Consider the following 20,133-nt stretch of genomic DNA (forward strand, 5'->3'; position numbering starts at 1 on the left):
CAGGTAAAATGTGTATTTTATACCACAAATCTGAGTAAGTGTCTTCCCACATCAGTTTATATTTCTTGAATGAAGCCTTGACAGTGAGTTATCGCATAGTACATATCAGTGTCATGAATTAGCCATAAGCAATTAAGGCTGCACTCCATAAAGGCCCACACTTGAAAAGAAATCTGCACACACACAAATTACCATGCTGCATAGGCATGATCTAGAGAACCACACAAACTGTTTTTTTCAAGGGAGCACAGAGGTAATATACCGTACCTTTTGAACTGTTTTGCAGCCTAGCACAAGATTACGCAATTTTGTGAACTTCTCTCCACAGTGCACCACACAGATTTTGGCTGAAGGAATGTTTATGCCCATGCTTGTAGGTATATGAAAGTTGGTGGTATGTAGTTCAAATAGTACTCTTGTTGCATAGGTGTCTATACTTGCTGTATTTACCTGCAGACAAGTGTATAGTGTGACAAATGGTTAAACATCTTGAAGTATTACATTAATCTCTTTATAATTAAGGCAGTACTGTTTAGGAAATGTGTGAAGAATATTTTTTCAGGGAAATGCCACTAATATACGCCTTCTAATGTAAATTTACAAGTACTGTAACTGAAGCACAGTGCTTCATTATGCTGGATAACCACTTTGTTTGAAGACCAGAAACTCTTTGTAGTCTCAGGAGCTTCAGTTAGAAGGTCTGTTGAAACAATACAAAGTTGTGCCTCCCAGAATATATATATATATATATATATATATATATATATATATATATATATATATATATATATATTCTGCACAGCTGACTTCCATCTATTAGTGTGTATTACAGCTCATCCCTGCAAAATAGATTCTAGTGGCCAGAAGCACTTGACTTAACAGTGTAACTAATCAGCATGTCCAAGCACGTGTTTGTCGCTGCTGACCCGGAAGTGGCCTGAAAACGGGGCTGGAGGGGCTGGGTGAGTTGGGTTTGGCTCATGTGTGCTCTGCCGATGCGCACAGGGGTCAGGAGCGGAACCCCTGCACAAAATGGTCACCACCTGCACTCTCATGGGTCAGCATAGGACCACCATATCCTGGTACTGTATCCATTTTCCCTTCTCCTTTCGGTACTGTCCCATTCCACCTGATAAATTTTGACATGACAATTTCTCTTCATCTCTCTCTCTCCCCCTTTCCTTCCATTGCTCAGCACATTCTTGGAAAGCTATAGGAAACCTCTCCCTTTTTATATTTGGAGGGCTTTGGAAAGTTACCCAACCTCTCCATTATGTTGAAGCACTCTTCTGCTATTAAAAGCAAGGTATGGTCAAAACCTAACACTTTGTGAATGGAACAGTGGGCAGTCTGCCTGCTTTGTATATTTAGAGCATACTGTATGCTTTAATGACATCCTTAGGAGGAGGACTCAGTTTCTGTAATAAGCCTGGTGTAATAAGCACTATAACACTCAGACTAATTTAATATCAAATGAAATCATTTCCCAAGAAATGGCCCATATATATGAGTAGAAACTTGGACAAAGAGCCCTCATGAGATCTGTACCAGAGCTTTAACTTCAATATTTTCCTTGCATTACAAATGTTCTTGACATCTTGAGTGTTGGTTTCCAAAAGTTTTCATATGAAATATTTATTTTATGTAGTGCTTACCACCTAACATTCTTATGTCTATGTTTTCTCATGCTCTCCGCAGGTGTCTGGGCCTTTCTTTCTCTTGTTATAGTCATCTTGTGTTTGAACTAGACAACCAAGCAATTTCTTTCAGGCTCAAATTGCTCTTTAACCGAGGAGGCCATTCTAGCAATTATTGCAGGAGAGACTTTGTTACTGTAGCTCCTGCTAGATACTTTGTGGTCATTAATTCCCACCTGTCCTATGACACTGAGTGATCTGCTGACACTCAATCTTTCTTTTACTACCTACAAAAAATGTTTTAAACTCACAGCATTTTGCCCTCTGACATCAAGGTTTTACCCATAGTCTTATAATTTCCTGGGTTGATTAAAGTGCAACACTTTTTCTGTGGCTTCTGAGTAAACTATGATTGAAAGCATAATTAGTTCAGAATACAGCTGTTCCCGTTTCAATTTACGTGTGCCCTTTTGTCCATATTCCTGGCGCTGCATACATCAAAAAGGAAGATAATTTATTTTAAGGTTTTGCCAATGGTATGCCTTACATATCAACTTTGTGAATAGCGGGTTAGCAATTTCAGCATGTTACTGAAATAGTTTCTCTGTGCCTGTTACTGTTGAATAGTGCATTAGTAGCTTATAGTGAGACTGCTAAATCCTTGATATACTTAGGTACAGTATTCTAGAGATTGCACCCCATGGAGGATAACAGCTTGGAAAGCAGACAAGTATGGAAAACAATAAAAAACAAGAACAGCCAAGAAGTCAGTTTTGACTAAAGAAAAAACAACAATAAAACCACCATCTCTATAGGCTTCTGTTTCTCATTATAGTTGATTTTTTGCGTTTACGGTAAATATGAAAGTAATTTTCCTATCCCAACACTGGAATTAGCTGCACAATCATTTAAAGCTTTTTCTGTCTTTCCTAAAATTTTAAATATCTCCACAAATGGATATAGGGATACTGGATAGGTGGAGAGCTAATTAATGTTTTTCTCTTGACAACTGTGCTTCTGTTATTGTGTTAATGTGTTTTGCTTCAGTTGTCATCTAATTTCCATATATAAGTTTTAGAAGTTTCTTCTATATTCAATTGATGCATTTGACACCCAGAAATAAGCACTTTGTTTTCTCATAGGAACGCATTAAATGGAACTAACACAAGAGAATCTTGATAAGTCTTAATGTGACTGTGAGCCAGCAATGTGATGAGGCTACAAAGGAGGCAAAAGCTATTCCACAGTGAGATGTGAGAACTTCCAGTAGGGTTAGGGAAACATATTCTATAAGAAATGGGTAATGTGTATTTCTCTTCATGTTTCTGGCACATATCTATTATATTGCCTGTTATCCAAAATAATAACAGAAGCAGCTTGCCTTGTGGGGTGGAGCTGCAATGCTAGCTTCCTGGCAGGTGTGTCACTGCCTCTTACCAAGAGGGAAAGAGCGAGGTGTGATGTGTGGTACAGGTGAAGTAGTTGGGTAAAACTAATACTCCTGTTGTTGCACTTGCACTACACTGATCTTCCCTTCGCCTCGCCCTCTACTTCCAGGTCAGCAGTGGCAGCACACCTGCCAGAAAGCTAGTGTTGTGATTCTGTCCCATCAGAACCACCTCTGTGTTTTGAATACAGTGGTACCTTGGTTTAAGAACAGCTTAGTTTATGAACAACTTGGATTAAGAACGCTGCAAACCCGGAAGCAGGTGTTTTGGTTTGTGAATTTTGCCTTGGAAGCAGAACATGTTCTGCTTTCTGCTGAGTGTGTTCCACTTGTAAATTGAGTCCCCCGCTGCTATGGGAAAGCACACCTGGGTTTAAGAACGCTTTGGTTTAAGAACGGACTTCCGGAACTGTTTAAGTTCGTAAGCCAAGGTACCACTGTATCTAGACTAGGTCTGGCGGATACCATATTGGGATGGTACCAGATTGAGTGCACATTTGACACCCATCTTTCATAATGAATGAAACTTAAGGATATATGGGGGATCTAATATCATAACAATTTACAGAGTGATGATCAATGACCATATAATTCTGTATGAACAATTAACCCTCTCATGAAAGGTTTTCACTCAGTAGGTTGGGTTTTTTTATATTTTCAAGTCAGATATATTGTAACATGCTAAATTCAGCCATCCTTATTATGTTTAAGCGTTTGATTCTTGTATAACAAATCTCAACACCCAGAAACTGATTAGTAAGATATACCATTTGTTACCCAAACACAAATAGCCCAAATCTCTTTCAAGAAGAAAGATAATGATGATTTTTATTTTCCAGTTCAGAACAAGAGTGGTCATATTTAACAACATTCCTTCAAATGATGTTATTCACTGATTGCACGTTTAACTGTTTGCTGTCTGTATATTGTAATTTACTGTTTTATTGTGAAGTAACCCACCATGGGACTTTTTGTGGAATGGTAACAAATATGCTTAATAAAGACATTTAAAGGGCCTAAAAAAATACTTACCAAATCACATTTTACTCCATACAGGTTGAAATCTACCATACGGAATTTACTCTGATAGTTCTGATTTATGTTGGAGATGCTGGGCTCCAAAAGCAGACTACATACAACATTGTCTGGACTTGCCTAAACAAACAATTCTGGAATGACGTTATAGCCAAAATTCATCAGTTCACAGTCTACCAGTACCAGCTACCAGAAAACTGCAAAGTAAAACTTTATTATCTAAAAATTTGAATTAAATCATGTTAATTAGTTATTTTAATCTCTTATTCTCATTGTTTGTGTTACTTGTTTTGTATCAATGTTTTGTAATGCTTTAATTATGCAAAATATGTAAGGAATGAAATGAGAGATTAAGAAGAAAGCCTAAGTGGTAGTTTACATTTGGAATGTCTTCCTGGAAGGATAGTTGTGCTTTTAAGCAATGAGGACAAGTTGCTTCTGTGATTTTTTTTCAGCTCCTCATAACCCACATTAAAATTCTTCTTGAACTTTTGACCAAACTAATCTCCCTGAAAATTAATTTGAATCCTGGTTTTTGAATTGTAGCATCTTAAGTTAGCGTATTTTATAAATTCTGTTGAATGCTTGTACTATGGTGAGAATTCATATCTGGTGTATTTCTGATCCCTTAAACTAGGACCCGCTGCACAACCATAAAACTGCTATGTTGCAAGATGTCATTAGAAAGACTCTTCGACTTCTTGGATATACTATTCAGTATGGGTGCATAGCACATTGTGCCTTTGAATACATTGGAGGAATTGTTGTGGTGAGTTAACAAAGGCTATCAAATAAACAATAAAATTACCACGTCAATTTTCAGTTTCTTAGCTTCCACACTCCAGCCTTCTGTTTTAATACAGAAGTATTTGAAGTATACTCATCTAGACTTTATAACTTGAACCTTTAAAGCTTTCTTTAAACTGAGCAGGGAGCTCATGATTCTGACCCTGGTGGGTTTTCACCACCTATTAACACCTTTTTTTATTTCCCCAGGTTTTAGATTAGTTTTAGCTATGGAGTTAGGCAGTTGTGCTCACAGAATTTGTTGACTGGTTTTATAGAATTGCTTTTGCCTAGTTATTTCATGTAATGTTTACTTGTAGTATCCCACACTAGGATTGTTTGAATGAAGAGTTGGCTAAAAATAAGTAAATAAAATAAATGATGCTCCTCTATTTAACTTCAGCCCCCGGAAACTATCGGTACATGGCTATTTTCATAGGTTTAGGGCTGAGTAAGCAAGAGAACGTAACTCAGGAATTATTCTCTGGCTCATTATTTAATCTGAGCCATAGAAGAATGTGTAGGTTTGTAACGCTTGCCTCTTTGATCTCCCAAAACTAATACTAAACTTCACTGACATCTCAGGTGAGAATTCAGGGCCCAGTGGAACCAGAATCTATAGAGAGACATCAAACTTATAGAAATCAAGGGGACAGGTTTACATATGAAAATCAGCCTGGTGCACTCCAGATATTTGGAGTACAACTCACATCTGTATGGCCATCCAGGCTGGGACTTCTAGGAAGCTGCAGTCCAAATATCTGAGGGGCACCAGGTTGGTGAAAGCTGAGCTGTTTTATATTTACCAGATTGGCCTAAAGATGCTGTAATTTATTTATTTAAAATACTACATGTGATAACATACTTCTCAAATAGTAATTATCCTCTTTATTTTTGTTTTTAGTGTTCAGGACCTTCAATGGAGCCTACCATTCAAAATTCTGATATTGTGTTTTCTGAGAACCTTAGCCTCCAGTTTTATAACATTCAGAAGTATGTTGCTCCAATTTTCCATAGTTCTGGTTGTACAGATACTTGCTTTCTGATTATGCTTATCTTTATAATCATACTGCTGCTTTTATTGTTAATTTTGTTAACATTTTTCATAAACTCGTAAGTTACCTATTTTAAATTGATTTGGCATATTTTCGCATTAATTCAGAGACTGAGAATTCATTGTGGATTATCTTTGCAGGTTTTCTTTATAGCCACCCTACTTTAGGATTGCTTATTTTTAGCTTATCTTGCCCTATATTGTAATGGACAACTAGAGTATATCTCCAGGAAGCAAATTCACAGAGCAATTCTCTCCATAAATGCCATTTATTATGTTATCCAAATGCTGCTTTATTAGTAGTTTATAGAGCTGTGGATGTGTACACAGTGCTCAACGGTCATATAAAGGGCCAGGCCCTATGCATTAATCCATATATTTGCAATCTAACACTTAATTGCTGCTGGATAACAATTTGAAAATAGGTTGTGGTGCAAGGGAGTGGGAAAGCATATTGTTAGTCAGTTTGCTGAATGCTTTAGAAAATGGGAGGCCAGCCTGTGTTATGGGTGTTGCGTTGTCACAAAGAGCCATAGTTTGTAGCACTTGATGCTGGTCACACACAGGAGAGGCTACAGGATTGGTTATGTATGACATAATAAGCGGGACAATGATTCTCCAACACTGCACTGCTCCCTGAATTGGTAGATAGAAGGCAATACCACCTCAAATTGTAGGGGCAGGGTGGAGCTTGCACTAGAATGGCATTCCCTAATAATTCAGACTTGACATTTGGCACAGTGTCCCAAACAGTTGGCCAGCAGCAATTTGAAATGTGCACATCATCGACATCTTTCTGGATCCTGACATTTCCTCACAACCTTTTTCCTCAGAGGTGATATCATCATTGCGAAAAACCCAAGTGACCCCAAATCTAACATATGTAAAAGAGTAATTGGCTTGGAAGGAGATAAAGTCTGTACAAGCAGCCCTTCAGATTTTCTTAAGACCCACAGTTACGTAAGTAGCATTGCTTATCATTCTTTTTGAGGACACTTGTAAAGCACCTTTTTGTTTGCATGGCTTTAAATTTAATTCAGCATTTCAGGTGGTAAACGTTCAGTTGCAGTGGGTTGTTTGATGTTCTTGATGTTCCGTGGGACAAGTTATAAGAAGGCATCTCTGCTGAAGAACCAAAACATGTCAAAGTTAAGCATATCCACATTTCCCAAAGACTGACCGGATATTTCTGGGTTGAGCCCAAGATCTATTCTTAAGCATGACCCTTTAGGCAGGGAACGACAGTTGTAAAGTAGTCAACAACTTTTGGAGATTGACCTATGTTAGGTCAACTTTTTAGCACCTGAATTTATTGTAACCTCAGAATGAATGGAGCAAAAATCCTGTTTGGTATATTATACGTTCCATATATAAATAAAATTCTAGTTCAGCATGGCAAGTGGGTGCCATTTTTTAGTACGTGGTAACCATGGTTTCTATTTAAATGGTTTTCAGTTTTGGCTATATTAAAAAATTTACTACATGAATTTATATAGCAAGTCCTTTCCTGTGGAATCCATTTTAAAAATTCAGATTGAATAAGTTCTGCTCTCATAATCTACTTTATCTTGCTTGATCCCTGGAGTGAAAAGAATAATGTCGTGTTTGACATGACACCCCTTTGTTATGGAGATAAACATGCAAGGCCCTAAGAAATGGAGGAGTATCACTATTAGTCTCAAATTCATTACAGGATTAGACAGGATAAGATGTGCAGTGTTAATGTGGCAGGGTTAACACTGCTGTATCATTCAGTCACTAAAACTCACAATGTATACAGGATTAACACCAATATTGTATTAATTCTTTTCCTATTTAATTTACTGACAAAAATACAGTGATTCCAGTGATTCCATTTTAAAGCATTATGTACTCATGCTTGTTCGTGAATTCTGATGAAACAATTGAGGAAAGACAAATGGAAACTGAAGCTCCTTTCTGAAAATGCAATGAATATAAACTTTATCTGGTTTTGGCTTAGGAAATATGTCACCATGCCAACATTATACAGCTGCACGAGCAGCTTTGTGTTAAGATAGGACTGGGGGATTTGAAATAAAGCATGACTTTAAATGTTTCTTGCACTTAAATGGAATGGAACACCTCAAAATTTGAAAATACTAGGAAAGGTGAGGGACCTAGAAGACTGTGACATTTCACCATGGAACTAAGGCAAAGCCTCACACATTTTCTGAAGTCTCCAATGTCTTTTCCATTGACTAGAATAAGAACATCAACAGCCACATAAAACTTTCATATGTTGGCATAAGCTTGCCAAATTTGACGGATAAACGCAGGGGGTTTTGTGCAAGAGGGGCTTTTAAAGTTTTTTTTTTTTTAAAAAAGGATGCCCTCCCTCAACCTGTGTTTTGTGGCCAATTTGCTGTGTTCTTTGTTGTGTGTTGTTTGACAATGTATGCTGTGTAACACAGAGTTAGAGAAGTGCTTGATATAAACTATATAACCCTATAAAGCCCTCAATGACCCAGTTTAATGATTTGTAACAGCATTCTAAAACAAAATGTGTTTCAGTTATTCACTTCAATTAACATCAGAATTAGGGTTTCTTTAGAAAATGTATTGACAACAAAACTTGGTGTTTTCCCCCATAATTGTATTAAGTGCATTTATCGCAGTTCAAATTTAGAACCATATATATCAAATAATGACTATTGTATTGTTGCATTTGCCTGTGATTTAAAAATGTGCCTGTGTTACATTCTATTTACCATATGTTCAGTTGGGGCTGTTGCTATTTACAAACTGAAGGAGGCAAGCAGGAAAATTGTAATAAACTAGGTTATATATCGCAAGGCGCTGATATGCTCGGCCCTTGTGTCACTTCAGCAGAAGAAGGGTCTAGTAATGTCACTTAATACAGATAGGACCTGTAAATAAGGAACTTGCTTTTTGCAAGCCGTAGTGATAAAAAGCTGAGATACAACTCCATTTCTCAGCAACACTCTACTGATAATCAATTACCACACACTGCTAATGCCCTGACAACAGCTGATGTGGAGAAAAATGTTTACTTTGTGCTAAAGTGAAGTTCACTGAGGAGATGACCTGCCCTGTTCATCCTGTGGCTATCTCTAAAACTAACACAGGCTGAAGATTGAGTGTCTTAATATCTGCAAATCTGAGAACAGGTTTTATTCAGCTCTTTGTTACATTCACCATTGTAGGCTCCTAGGCTTTAATATTCAACATGTACAGTACAGTAGATACCTCCTTATTCAATAGGAGTTTCTCTGGAAGCAGTATTCTTAAGAGGTCTGTGAAGATTCTGAAGTGAGAAACAGGGCTGCTGTTTTGGGCATGGAGGTAACTGAGGGTGGTTCTTGTCAGGAAAGATTACTGCAAAATCAAAAGAATAAGCATTATTTTTTCATAAGCCATTTGTTAATTGTATGTTTACCTTGTAGATATTGAGACAAAGGAGCAGCAGTTCTACAGGTCTCCCCTTCAGCCTGCCTATAGCTTTTCACCAGGCAATTATTGTTATTTTAAAATCAATTTTCTTTCAAGTCATACATTTCCCAATACATAAGAAAATAAGAAGAGCCCTGCTGGATCAGACTATACCTATACCTATACCTATACCTATACCTATAGGAAGCCCGCAAACAACTCATTCAATGCATGATTGCGTTACGTAGAATTGTACAAAAGTACAATCCTTTTCAGTAGGATGGTGGTATCTCCATGTATCAAATAGGTGACATTGCACTGAGTTTTGCTGCAGTATTTTAAGTTCTTGTTTTTGTAATCTGTCCTCGCAAAATTGCTCTCCCCCCCCCATCCAATTTGTCTATCCAAATTGGCTTGCGTTATTTGACTTCTTTTTGGAAAATGCTTCCTGATTACAGCTGGCAACATGTACACCCTAAAAGAATAGCCTTATTTCCAAGCATGCCTATGCCAAATTTGAATGGTTTGGCTTTCTTATCCATTCAGGGGGAATTGATTGGTTGCTTCAATATGGTGGCAATTCCTTTTCTCTTTCATTTACATAGTAAAAGTACTTCACCCAGGTTCAAAGACTCCAAATATTTTTCTTTCCCAGATCATCTACAAGTTTTCTGTAACATTATTAATGTCTTTTATTATGTTGTTGTGCATACTTCTTTCTCTTATAAGGGGGTGCCTAGTCCCTTTTTTATGCTGTTAATGTCTCCATTAAAATCAGAATCCTCGTTCATAACTATGCAGAGTTAAAAAAAAACAAGGCCAGGTGGGGAATATGGAAAAGGAAAAGATTTTTAAAAATACAAGCATGAACTTGGTTATACAAGTTACGAAGGATTTTGGAGAGCTGGTAAAGAGAAGATTAATGGTTGAATTAGTCTGTATGGAAGGGATAATGTTAATAGCTTTATGGTTAGTGTCCCAAAGGCCTAATCTGTAAATAAAATACAGTGACCACAAAAGAGGTTGCCTATGCAGAGGTAACAATAAAAGAATAAGGAGCTGCTTCAGTGGTATATATAGACCTAAAGGATAGCAGTCTTAAAAGGGAGAGGAGAACAATACAATGTACTGTTAAGTAATAGTTAACAACATTTGCCTTTAGACAGCAGTGAAAAGTTTCTATATTGCTTTAAACCTTCCATGTATGGGTCCAAATAACATCTAGGCAACAGTCAATTTTATGGACTATCCCACCTGGACTCGTAAGTTCTAGCTGCAATTTTGAACACAGTGGATGGAAGAAAACTAGATATTCCACTTTTAGGATTTTGTTAGCTTAGTTGTGCCAACTGAGTTCACTAGCACATTCATATACTTCCTTAATCAGCTCTTTCTAATTAAACACATACTGCGCGATAAACACCCTCCAAAATGATTATAATATACCAAGAGTAATAAATGAGTAAATGATTTATTTAAAATCATACTACATAGAGGATTAAAGATGACAATTCAGGGAATAGGTTTTGTGATCAGTGAGCAGAACTTTTGATAAGCTTGAGCCATTAGCATCTAAGTCCCCCTGAAGTCATGTGGCTTATTCCTAGGTAAGTGCACCCTAAACCTCACTGTACACACACACTATGTATTGAAAACATACATTTACTACATACTTCACAACATAATGCCTCTTAATGCTACCAATTTGATTCTTTTACAGACAAGTGCAAAGACTAACTGATGTAATAAAAGCGACATGGTGGTGGTTTGCTTACTTACGTGCATCTCCAGAGTAAATGTCATGTAGAAGTTCTGGGACCATTTAAAGAGTAAAATAAAATAATCTGTATTCCATGTGACCTGAGACATACAGGAAAATCTATTACTTTTGAGTTGTTTTTTTTAAATTATTACTTTAGTTTGTATATATCTTAATTATGTGCAATTTAACTAATCAAATATATAAATTTCATTAGTAGCCAGTAAATTTGTTATTTGATATGGCAGACTCTTTTATCGTGTTTCACTTTAATCAAGAAAGGTAACACCTGTGGTTTATTCACAAAAGCTTCTTTTGTCAGATGAATACCCACAGGCAATGAAGCAATTACATTTGTTCCTTGTACCACTTCGACCTCCCTAGGAATAGATGAGAACTTTTTGGCTTTCATTCTTTTGTCCAACAGCATGTCTAGCTTTTGTCATTGAAGGAAGCCGCTGAAATGTAAGGTAACAGAGAAACAAAATAAGATTCTTTTTAAACTCAGAGCTCTGATATCCTTGGTGGTGGAGTCCCTGCATCCTTCGCGGTGTTAAAATGCGCTGGGCCACCCTTTGAAGAGGAAAGAGCGGTGAACACTTTTTGAAAGAAACAATAATTAGAAAGCAAATGTTTGACTTTCATACTTAAAATTAAAATGATAAGACATAAATCAGCAATAGTTCTTTGTGGAGCTTTGTAATTTTGGGTATATTCAGTAATTTAGAATATATGCCTAGGTTTTTCCTAGCGTTGTTCCAAGGAGCATACAACAAAATACAAAACATTTAAAGTATCAAATTAAAACAAAAGAAAACAGTAAGGTAGTCACTAAGTGTATTGGTAGCAACAAAACATATTGGTAGTCACTAAAATTTCCTAGGAAGGGCAGCAAGTTCCTTTCAGTGACTAAGATGGTCAGGAAGCCTTGGCAGCTCAGCCGTAAGTCCTTGTCTGTCATCTTTAGGATATGAAAATTTCTGCAATGTGTTGCTCCATGTGTTGACTCAACTGCTTATCAGCTTAGCTTCAGCTTCCAGGAAGGGTGATGTGGCAGTTGGAAGTAGCCCCAGCATGGGCTTCCACCACATGGTACAGATCTTCTGACATTACTGGAGCAAAACAGGAGAGGGTACTCCAGGAGTGGGCAACCTGCGGCCTACAGAAGTTGTTAAACCACAACTATAACTTCATCCTTGGTCTTTGGTCTTATTGGCTGGGGCTAATAGGAATTGAGAGTCCAATAACACTTGAAAGGCTCATAGGATAGCCTCTCCTGCTCTTAGGTTAATGTCAGAAGAGGTGCACAGAATAGCCAGTGGCTTTACATGCCTGGGCTACTAATAAATTATCAAGTGTGCCCATCACATAGTTTTCATCTCTCCCTAGAGAGGTCAAAGTTTCTCTTACGTGGTCATAATCTAGAGATTATGTGATCTTGTACTTACAAATAGAGCTTTCTTTAGTTCCTAGATGACTTGGCTATGCAAGCTGCAATACTTTCCCCACCCAACTCTCCCATCTCTGCCCTGACCTTTGCATATAAAAAGTAGGGGCCACATTTGGGCAATCGTATTGCGGCTTAATAATCCAGCCTTGCCAGTGAAAGCAAAGCAAGGTTTGTTGGGCAGCCCTCTAGGCTTCTGTCTGGCCACACCTGTCACAGACCACACCCCTTTTCAGCCCAGCTCTGTGGTCTCCTCAATTTTTCCCCTCTAGTTGGAATGGGTCTTTGAATGTGATAATGCCTCTAGTTTGACTGAAGAGATGGAGGTGAGGGAGGAGTGCAGAAACTTCAGACTTTTGTGTGGTTGGAGGATAGCATGCTGTGCAAAGTCAGGTGTCACACCATGCCCACTTTTGCCTCTGCCACCACTTTAATGCACCCTGTTTGGAAGTTCACCCATCACATTCCCCATCCCTGTTCTGGACCAAGACATAGAATCACAGAATTGTAGAGCTGGAAGGGACCTTGAGGCTCATCTAGTCTGCAATTGCAGGAATCTAAAGCATCCATGATGGTGGTTGTCTGTATCTTCATTACTAAGGATGGTATTCAACTAAGGTTTACTCATCAGACCAGGCATAGGCAAACTAGGCCCTCCAGATGTTTTGGGACTACAACTCTCATCATCCCTAGCTAACAGGACCAGTGGTCAGGGATGATGGGAGTTGTAGTCCCAAAACATCTGGAGGGCTGAGTTTGCCTATGCCTGCATTAGACCCATTGGAATTAATGAACATTATGAAGTTAGGTCCATTTATTTCTGTGAGTCTACTCTGTGTAAAACGTAGTTGAATATTTACCTAATTGTGACACAAAACCAATTGTTTTTAAGTGCACTGACTTTGGGCCTGCTTGACCTTAAAGGTCTTACTCAGTGTCCAGGAGACAGAACCTATTCAACTAAACAGATTTCCTGGTTCACACATTATCTTCTCATTGTGGTGAGAGAATGAGACTGAAACTTTCTTCTGCTCCCAGCTTGAATAGAATTCAGGGCCAAATATTGTCCGAACAAGCCCTTTGTCAACTCCAGGTATGTTAGTGTTGAAGTTAATAAGGCCACTCTTAACTGCCTGGCTGTAAAAATGTGATAGAATAGAGTTAGCTAGTGATGGATTAAACATTAAGCTTATCTTTTCAAAAAGATTTAAGCAACCCAAAGGCTGGATCTAAGTGTGAGGAACATGTTGGCTGTGACAATTAAATAAATTTAGAGTGCAATCCTATGACTCTTTATAACTGTCTTCAGCAGGGCTTACCTGCTAGTAAGTGTGCTTCTCAAACTAAAAATATTTAGCTGTTTTAGTATATGAATGTCAAAATCCTTGCATGGTGTATTTTGAGTTTTGTCCTGTATGTTCTGGATAGATGTGTACAATTCTGAAATGTTTTCTAGCTACTAATTCAGTTGTGCCACTGCTTCTCAGTTATCACAGAGCCAGTTTAAAGCTGGACCTATGGCATGCAATATAATAGCTCATGCACAGTCCATATAGACAGTAAAAGGTCTCTGTCATATGATAAGGTCACCATCATTAATTTTCAAATTATAAGGAGAGACTTGCCAGTTTGTGATGGTCATTATTGCAATATTATGTGTTGTGGATCCTGCCTGCACATAGGCTGAACTGTGATCTTAATTAGAACTTTGACAAGCCCTCTCTGATAAAATGATGAGATTATTCGTAATTGATGTCACAATCAATTACCATTTAGTTCATCACAAGCTTACTAACAGGTCTAGCCTTAGTGCTGGCCCCAGGATGTTGATGAGTGTGTGGCTGCCCTGTTCATGCTGTTACTGCGACAGCAGGGCAGATTTTCAGTCAACATCCTAATGACCTCTTTTGAAGTCTATTAAATTAATGACCCTGTCACATTGGCCTAACCTCTTACATCTTCATTTGGAAGGTTTTTTTGTGCTACAAACTAGTGTTTTTGGAGCACGTGAAAGAACAGATACTTCGGGGGGGGGGGGTTCTCTCTCTCATATCTATGTCTGTTTTAAAGAAGTGTAACATTATTAATTCATTGCATGTGTGTGCTGAAGGATAAAATTAGATTGTATTGGTGGGGGAAAATTGTATTTTCTTTCCCCTATATATTTGTTATTTAATTTTGATCTTTCTCAGGTACCGAAAGGACATGTTTGGTTAGAAGGTGATAATCTCAGGAATTCTACAGATTCCAGGTGTTACGGTCCTGTTCCATATGGGTTGATAAAAGGACGCATTTGCTTGAAGGTATACTCCTGCAATCTAAAACGTGTTAATTTGACAGTTTTTATAAGTCTTGAGGGCCTGAACTACCACGATGAGACATTTTCATTATCTAGTGAAGCACAGGGACCAGGGTGTTAAAATGTTATAGGAGAGCATGATCTCCTCAAATGACTAAAGATGCATAAAGCATTAGCCAACTGAGTCTGAAACCCACCCATGTAACAACAATGCAAACATAAAATCTGTTTTACTTTAGGTCGCTGTGCCCCTTTTTATGGGCGGTATATGGAAATGTAACATTAGAAAGGAGTTATGTTTCTGTTCTCCAGGCTCTTCTCAAAACACATCGAATATATAAGAAATGTTCTATGCTGCTCAAAATATTGACTTGGACCCAACAAGCAGTGCACAAAATGGAGTGTTCCAAGCTCTATGTGGCAGATCCTCCTGAAAAATTGGAACCAGTTGTCAGGGGACCCTACAGAACTGCATGTGGCAGGTGTAAGTGGAATGCCTTTCCACTTCCACAAGCAGGCACTTGCATGACTCCCAATACAGATCCTTGATGGATCCCACTGCTTTTAATCTTCCATTTATTCCTCTCTTTCCGACGTCTTTTAACCCAGTTATTGATTCATAAGAGGACCCGCACTCTAATTTCTTGCTAGCCAACTTGACTCAGCAGCCCTAGATGAAAGACTTTAATGTTCCTGGATTTTTTAAAAAAACAACCTTTTATCTACTGAATCAATATTTACATGCTGTCCAGTCTTGAAATATTCTAAATATTCTAAGCATAGTTTGTTCTTCTATTTACTTAATAACTCTTTATCTTTAAAAACGCTTTCTATCCGTTACCTAGATAAGAAGCTAGGTGAATAGGTTTTGAATTTGTGTTAGATCCCCTTTTGAAAAAATGGTGTTATGCTGGCAATCCTCTAAACGTCCTGTAAGAAGACAAATGTTAGGGAGGTTTAGAATTAGCACTACCTTTAAAGTAGGCACCTGACTTGGGTGCCATGAAAAGCTAGTAAATATATTGCTATTTTATTTCTACTCTAGAGTCACTTGGGGTGTTTTTTTGCCTTAACTACCAAACAAAACTTTGGACTTGAATAATTTAGAGGAGTCCCATTCAGTGCTCTGCTTCAGGAAGTAAAATGTATTGGGTTGGCCTTCATAGTACTGTATTGCATATTTTTATTGGAAGCGCAGCAGCTTTTGAGTTCCTTAACAACTCATGAGTATATTACTATCTGGATCATCAAGTTGTTGTTGTTGTTTTGTTGTTATTTATTAAATTTGTATGCCGCCCTATACCCACAGGTCTCAGGCACTTCACAGGATAAAATCATGATATCAAAACACATAATCAAAATATAAACAAAAACAACTCCCAACACATTTTAAAAGGACATTGGATATGAATCAGCCCAAGTCCTGGTTAAAGAGGAACTTTTTGCCTGGCGCCTAAAGGTGTATAGTGAAGGCGCCAGGTGAACTTCTCTGGGGAGAGCATTCCACAGACAGGGAGCCACTGCAGAGAAGGCCCATTCTCATGTTGCCGCTCTCCAGACCTCTCGTGCAGGCAGCACATGAAGTAGGGCCTCAGAAGATGATCTCAGGGTCTGGGTAGGTTCATATGGAAATAGGTGGTCCTTGAGGTATTGCGGTACTGAGCCGTTTAAAGCTTTATAGGTCAAAACCTTTTCAACTGCATTTTGTTAGTTAGCATCTCTTGTTACCTCTATTTGACTAAATTCCTGCCTCAGCCACACCTCAACTAACTGTTGTAGGTAGAATACATGGCTTTCAGAGGAATGCCCATGACCTAAGCCAGCCTTCCTCAAACTCGGCCCTCCAGATATTTTTGGCCTACAACTCCCATGATCCCTAGCTAGCAGGACCAGTGGTCAAGGATGATGGGAATTGTAGTCTCAAAACGTCTGGAGGGCCGAGGTTGAGGAAGCCTGACCTAAGCACATCACTTGCAACATAGGCCAATCACATTTGATACTAATGAAAATTATTCAAAGCCAACTCCTTCAACCTGGATTGGTGAGACAGAAGTCATAACTCAGTGCATCTATAATGCAGTTTCCTTGCTTCTGGTACTACGTGACCATCTTTAAATGGGGGAAAATCTCTTTCTTATCACAACAGTTATAAGCGGACCAAAGTTATGGATATACATATTGGTAAAATTCTGATTTCAGCAGTCACAGTTTATTCCTCTTTAACACTTGAACTGAGAAAAGGGTGAAATAAGAGACAAGGAAGAAGCAGCAGAAGAAAAAAGACGGTTGCTCTATATCTTAAGTAATTTATTCATTTTATTTTTACAGCTCTGGCCTCCGACTGATTTTGGATTCCTACGTGCAAGTCCCAACAGTCACAGAATTTGGAATGACTAAGTGACTTAGGCAGTGTCATCTATGCTGACTTCTTTACTAATTTTTAAAAAGCTAGTAATGTATTTTGATATAAAATAAACAAGAACATCGAGACGTTCCTTGTAGATGTAAGTAAGGGTCGTAATACTGGGAAATAATGTTGCTTCATATATATAACAATTTCCATTTATCCCATTTATAAATCCTTCTGACAGTCTTACGGAATTCTGCCTTCTTTCATTATGGTTCTCATAAAATGCAAGTGTTTCCCCTCAGAACCACACATATAGGAACTAGTAGGAGTCCTGAAGCCAAGGGTTTCCTATAGTTTTAAACAGACGGTTCTTAAGTAACATGGCATATACTAGAAAGTTTATCAGATTTTTCTAAAAAGGGCAATACAGTTTCACAGGTGTAACATTTTTCAAAAGCTGGGAATAAGCAAGTGCCAGCTTATTAGGAACTTCTTTGCAAGTGCTCTTTAAAGAGTGGGATTAGTATGCTCTGGGGGCTGGATTGAACTAATCCACCACACTAGCAAGAAGCTAGCACAAGCACTCCTACTAGCAGAGCATGGCTTTCCCCTTCTCTTTCCTCTGTGCACCCCACACCACCCCCAAATCCACTCTGGAGGGCTGAGAGAACCCCCAAAACGGTGCCCAGGGAGAGGAGATGGGGGATTGTTCCATATGTCAAACAGAAATGCTTCCATAAGTTGTGAGTCGACTGTACTGCATATTGTACTGGATTGGTTTTGAAATGGCAGCATGTATGCTTTCAGAAGCCCACTTTTCAGTTTAAGATCAGTATTCCAAGTCCTGTTCATCTTGGGTACAGGATGCATTATCCTCAGAAAGGAGTAATCATGATACCAGAATAGGAGGATAACATTAAATGGTGCTCACTCGTGCAAGCAGAAGAAATGTAGTGTTTAAATCTCATACACTAAGATATGGACAATTCAAATTAAAAGACATTTGGAGCATAATTTGCATGGATTTTAAAAAAGGAATCTCTGATGCAGAAAGAAAACTTGTTTGTACTAACGTTCTTAACAGTTATTGTGCATTTTTCTACTATGGTATTTACTGACATATTGTCCATTAGTTGCCTAACACAATACATCTTTTGTGTTTCCCATATCCTTTGCGGAGTCATCGAAGAATCTCTATAAGTAATGAACAAGTATCACAGCATACTAGTGAAACCTCTTCAGCTTCTTTTTGGGAGACAGTGTATTTTCCACCACATCGACATATGAGAGAATAACAGTGATCATCTGTTGAAACAATACACAGAAACAGTAATGAGTTCCATTGCAGTTTTGAATGCTACCCAAAAGCTACCCAAAAGTGTGTGTGTCAGCTTACATCTCAAGAGTTACCATAAATGTATAGTAAACTTTTTGCAACTGAATTACATTGTAGTAGGAACTGCTTAACATGAAAAATTCCTCCATGTGGTAGGATTTTAATAAGAAAGTTAAATTATACTTTTACAAAAAAAATAGCAAGACAAACCCTTATTACTGGACTAGTTCTTAAAAGCTGCAATATCTAAATAGTTTCTTACAATGCTGAGAACTACTGAAATTTAATGGACCTAACTCAGTCATGCTCATTATTTTCAATGGGCCTACTCTGAGTATGTTATATATAATGTTCTATATTTGTATGTCATTCTGTTGTATTTTTAAAATTATCGTGGAACAGCTTTGCTGACCCAGGTCAGAAGAGGGATGAGATTTAAGTTTCCTCGCAAATCTCTGTAGGAGCTTCGGAGAAGAAAACCATAGTAAAACAGTTGTATATGCAGGCTTCAATGCATTCATGACTTAACCATTATTTTCAGTTGTCTTCTTGCATCTGCTTGCATGATTACAACCCCTTCAGCATTCAGCAAAAAGCAGCTCCTCTAAATTTCATACTACTAACCAAAAAATTTGCCTAGCAACTAAAACTTCACACCAAGCCATGCATATGCAAGGCTATGTGTCATTAGAAAATGTCATTGAAAACTAAATGCCTAGTATCGTAATGCATTTCTGTAAGTCTATGATGTATGTGGTACAATGGAGGCTTCCTTATCACAAAAGCACCATCAGAAACAGGCAATCAAAATAATGAAGGGAAACTTCTGGATTTTTAGGTTTAGAAAAAGACAACTGAAGGTTGTACGGCAGTGGTTTTTTAAACTGAATGAGAGAAACATTCCTCCTCTCCTAACCCTAGAACTAAGGGTTACTCAATGAAACTGATTGCCATAAGATTCAGGACAGAAGAAGTACTTCACACAATACATAATATATGGAATTACTGCCATCAGGTATGAGAACCATTGGCATCTATACCTTTAAAAGGGGCTTAGACAGTATCATGGTTGGTATAGCTGATAGCCACTGATTGATCAACTGAACCTCCAGGGACAGAGACTGTCTCTGACTACCCATTCTCAAGGATGCAGCCAGCAGTGAAGGACTGTTGTCTTCATGCCCTGCTTCTGGTCTTCTCCACAGCACATGGCTGGCCGCTCTTGGAAACAGGTTAGACTAGATCAGCGGTTCTCAACCTGTGGTCCCCCAGATGTTGTTGGACTACAACTCCCATCATCCCTGAGCACTGGCCTTGCTAGCTAGGGGTGATGGGAGTTGTAGTTCAACAACATCTGGGGACCCATAGGTGGAGAAAGGATGGACTAGATGGATCCTTGGCCCGTTAGCAGACTCTTCTTATTCCTACATTAACTATTCAGTTGACTTATCAACCAGTTTCACATGGTATCTTACTGAGATTCCAGGCCATATCTTCAAGTGACACCTGAGCATCCACAGGCCATCCTTGGGTTAATTCATGTTCTGAGAAAATAAAACAGGCATTCAGTTT

At 38.2% G+C, this 20,133-nt stretch overlaps 2 protein-coding genes and 2 long non-coding RNA genes across 9 annotated transcripts in view; 2 read left to right on the forward strand and 2 right to left on the reverse strand.

Moving 5' to 3' along the window:
* IMMP1L (inner mitochondrial membrane peptidase subunit 1) overlaps positions 1–17,468 on the forward strand; it is a 30,756-nt gene extending 13,288 nt beyond the window's left edge. Inside the window, exons 2-8 of one of the 3 annotated variants that reach the window (XM_083600365.1) lie at positions 2,780–2,937; positions 4,141–4,323; positions 4,757–4,888; positions 5,810–5,898; positions 6,793–6,919; positions 14,769–14,879; positions 17,204–17,468. In XM_083600365.1, coding sequence (XP_083456491.1) covers positions 4,784–4,888; positions 5,810–5,898; positions 6,793–6,919; positions 14,769–14,879; positions 17,204–17,272 — 501 coding nt within the window. In that variant the 5' untranslated portion in view covers positions 2,780–2,937; positions 4,141–4,323; positions 4,757–4,783 and the 3' untranslated portion in view covers positions 17,273–17,468. The remainder of the gene's footprint in view (positions 1–2,779; positions 2,938–4,140; positions 4,324–4,756; positions 4,889–5,809; positions 5,899–6,792; positions 6,920–14,768; positions 14,880–17,203) is intronic. The other 2 variants (XM_083600364.1, XM_083600366.1) reach the window with 2 other exon arrangements.
* Positions 1–20,133, forward strand: part of LOC310756574 — a 156,276-nt gene that overhangs the window by 127,110 nt on the left and 9,033 nt on the right. The window lies entirely within an intron of this gene.
* LOC310756462 lies at positions 9,098–14,760 on the reverse strand. The gene is made up of 2 exons (XR_014544893.1): positions 11,150–14,760; positions 9,098–9,316 (listed from the first exon to the last, which is right to left on the reverse strand). It is a non-coding gene; the product is annotated as an uncharacterized lncRNA (long non-coding RNA).
* The window catches only part of DNAJC24 (DnaJ heat shock protein family (Hsp40) member C24), a 41,037-nt gene continuing 38,071 nt past the window's right edge, over positions 17,168–20,133 (reverse strand). For all 4 annotated transcript variants that reach the window (XM_083599305.1, XM_083599304.1, XM_083599303.1 and 1 more), the window contains 2 exons: positions 20,037–20,105; positions 17,168–18,530 (listed from right to left, as the gene is read on the reverse strand). In XM_083599305.1, the coding sequence (XP_083455431.1) occupies positions 18,406–18,530; positions 20,037–20,105 (194 nt within the window). In that variant the 3' untranslated portion in view covers positions 17,168–18,405. The remainder of the gene's footprint in view (positions 18,531–20,036; positions 20,106–20,133) is intronic.

Source organism: Podarcis filfolensis (genome assembly GCF_964270895.1).
Source record: "Podarcis filfolensis genome assembly, chromosome: 1".
NCBI lineage: Eukaryota > Metazoa > Chordata > Lepidosauria > Squamata > Lacertidae > Podarcis > Podarcis filfolensis.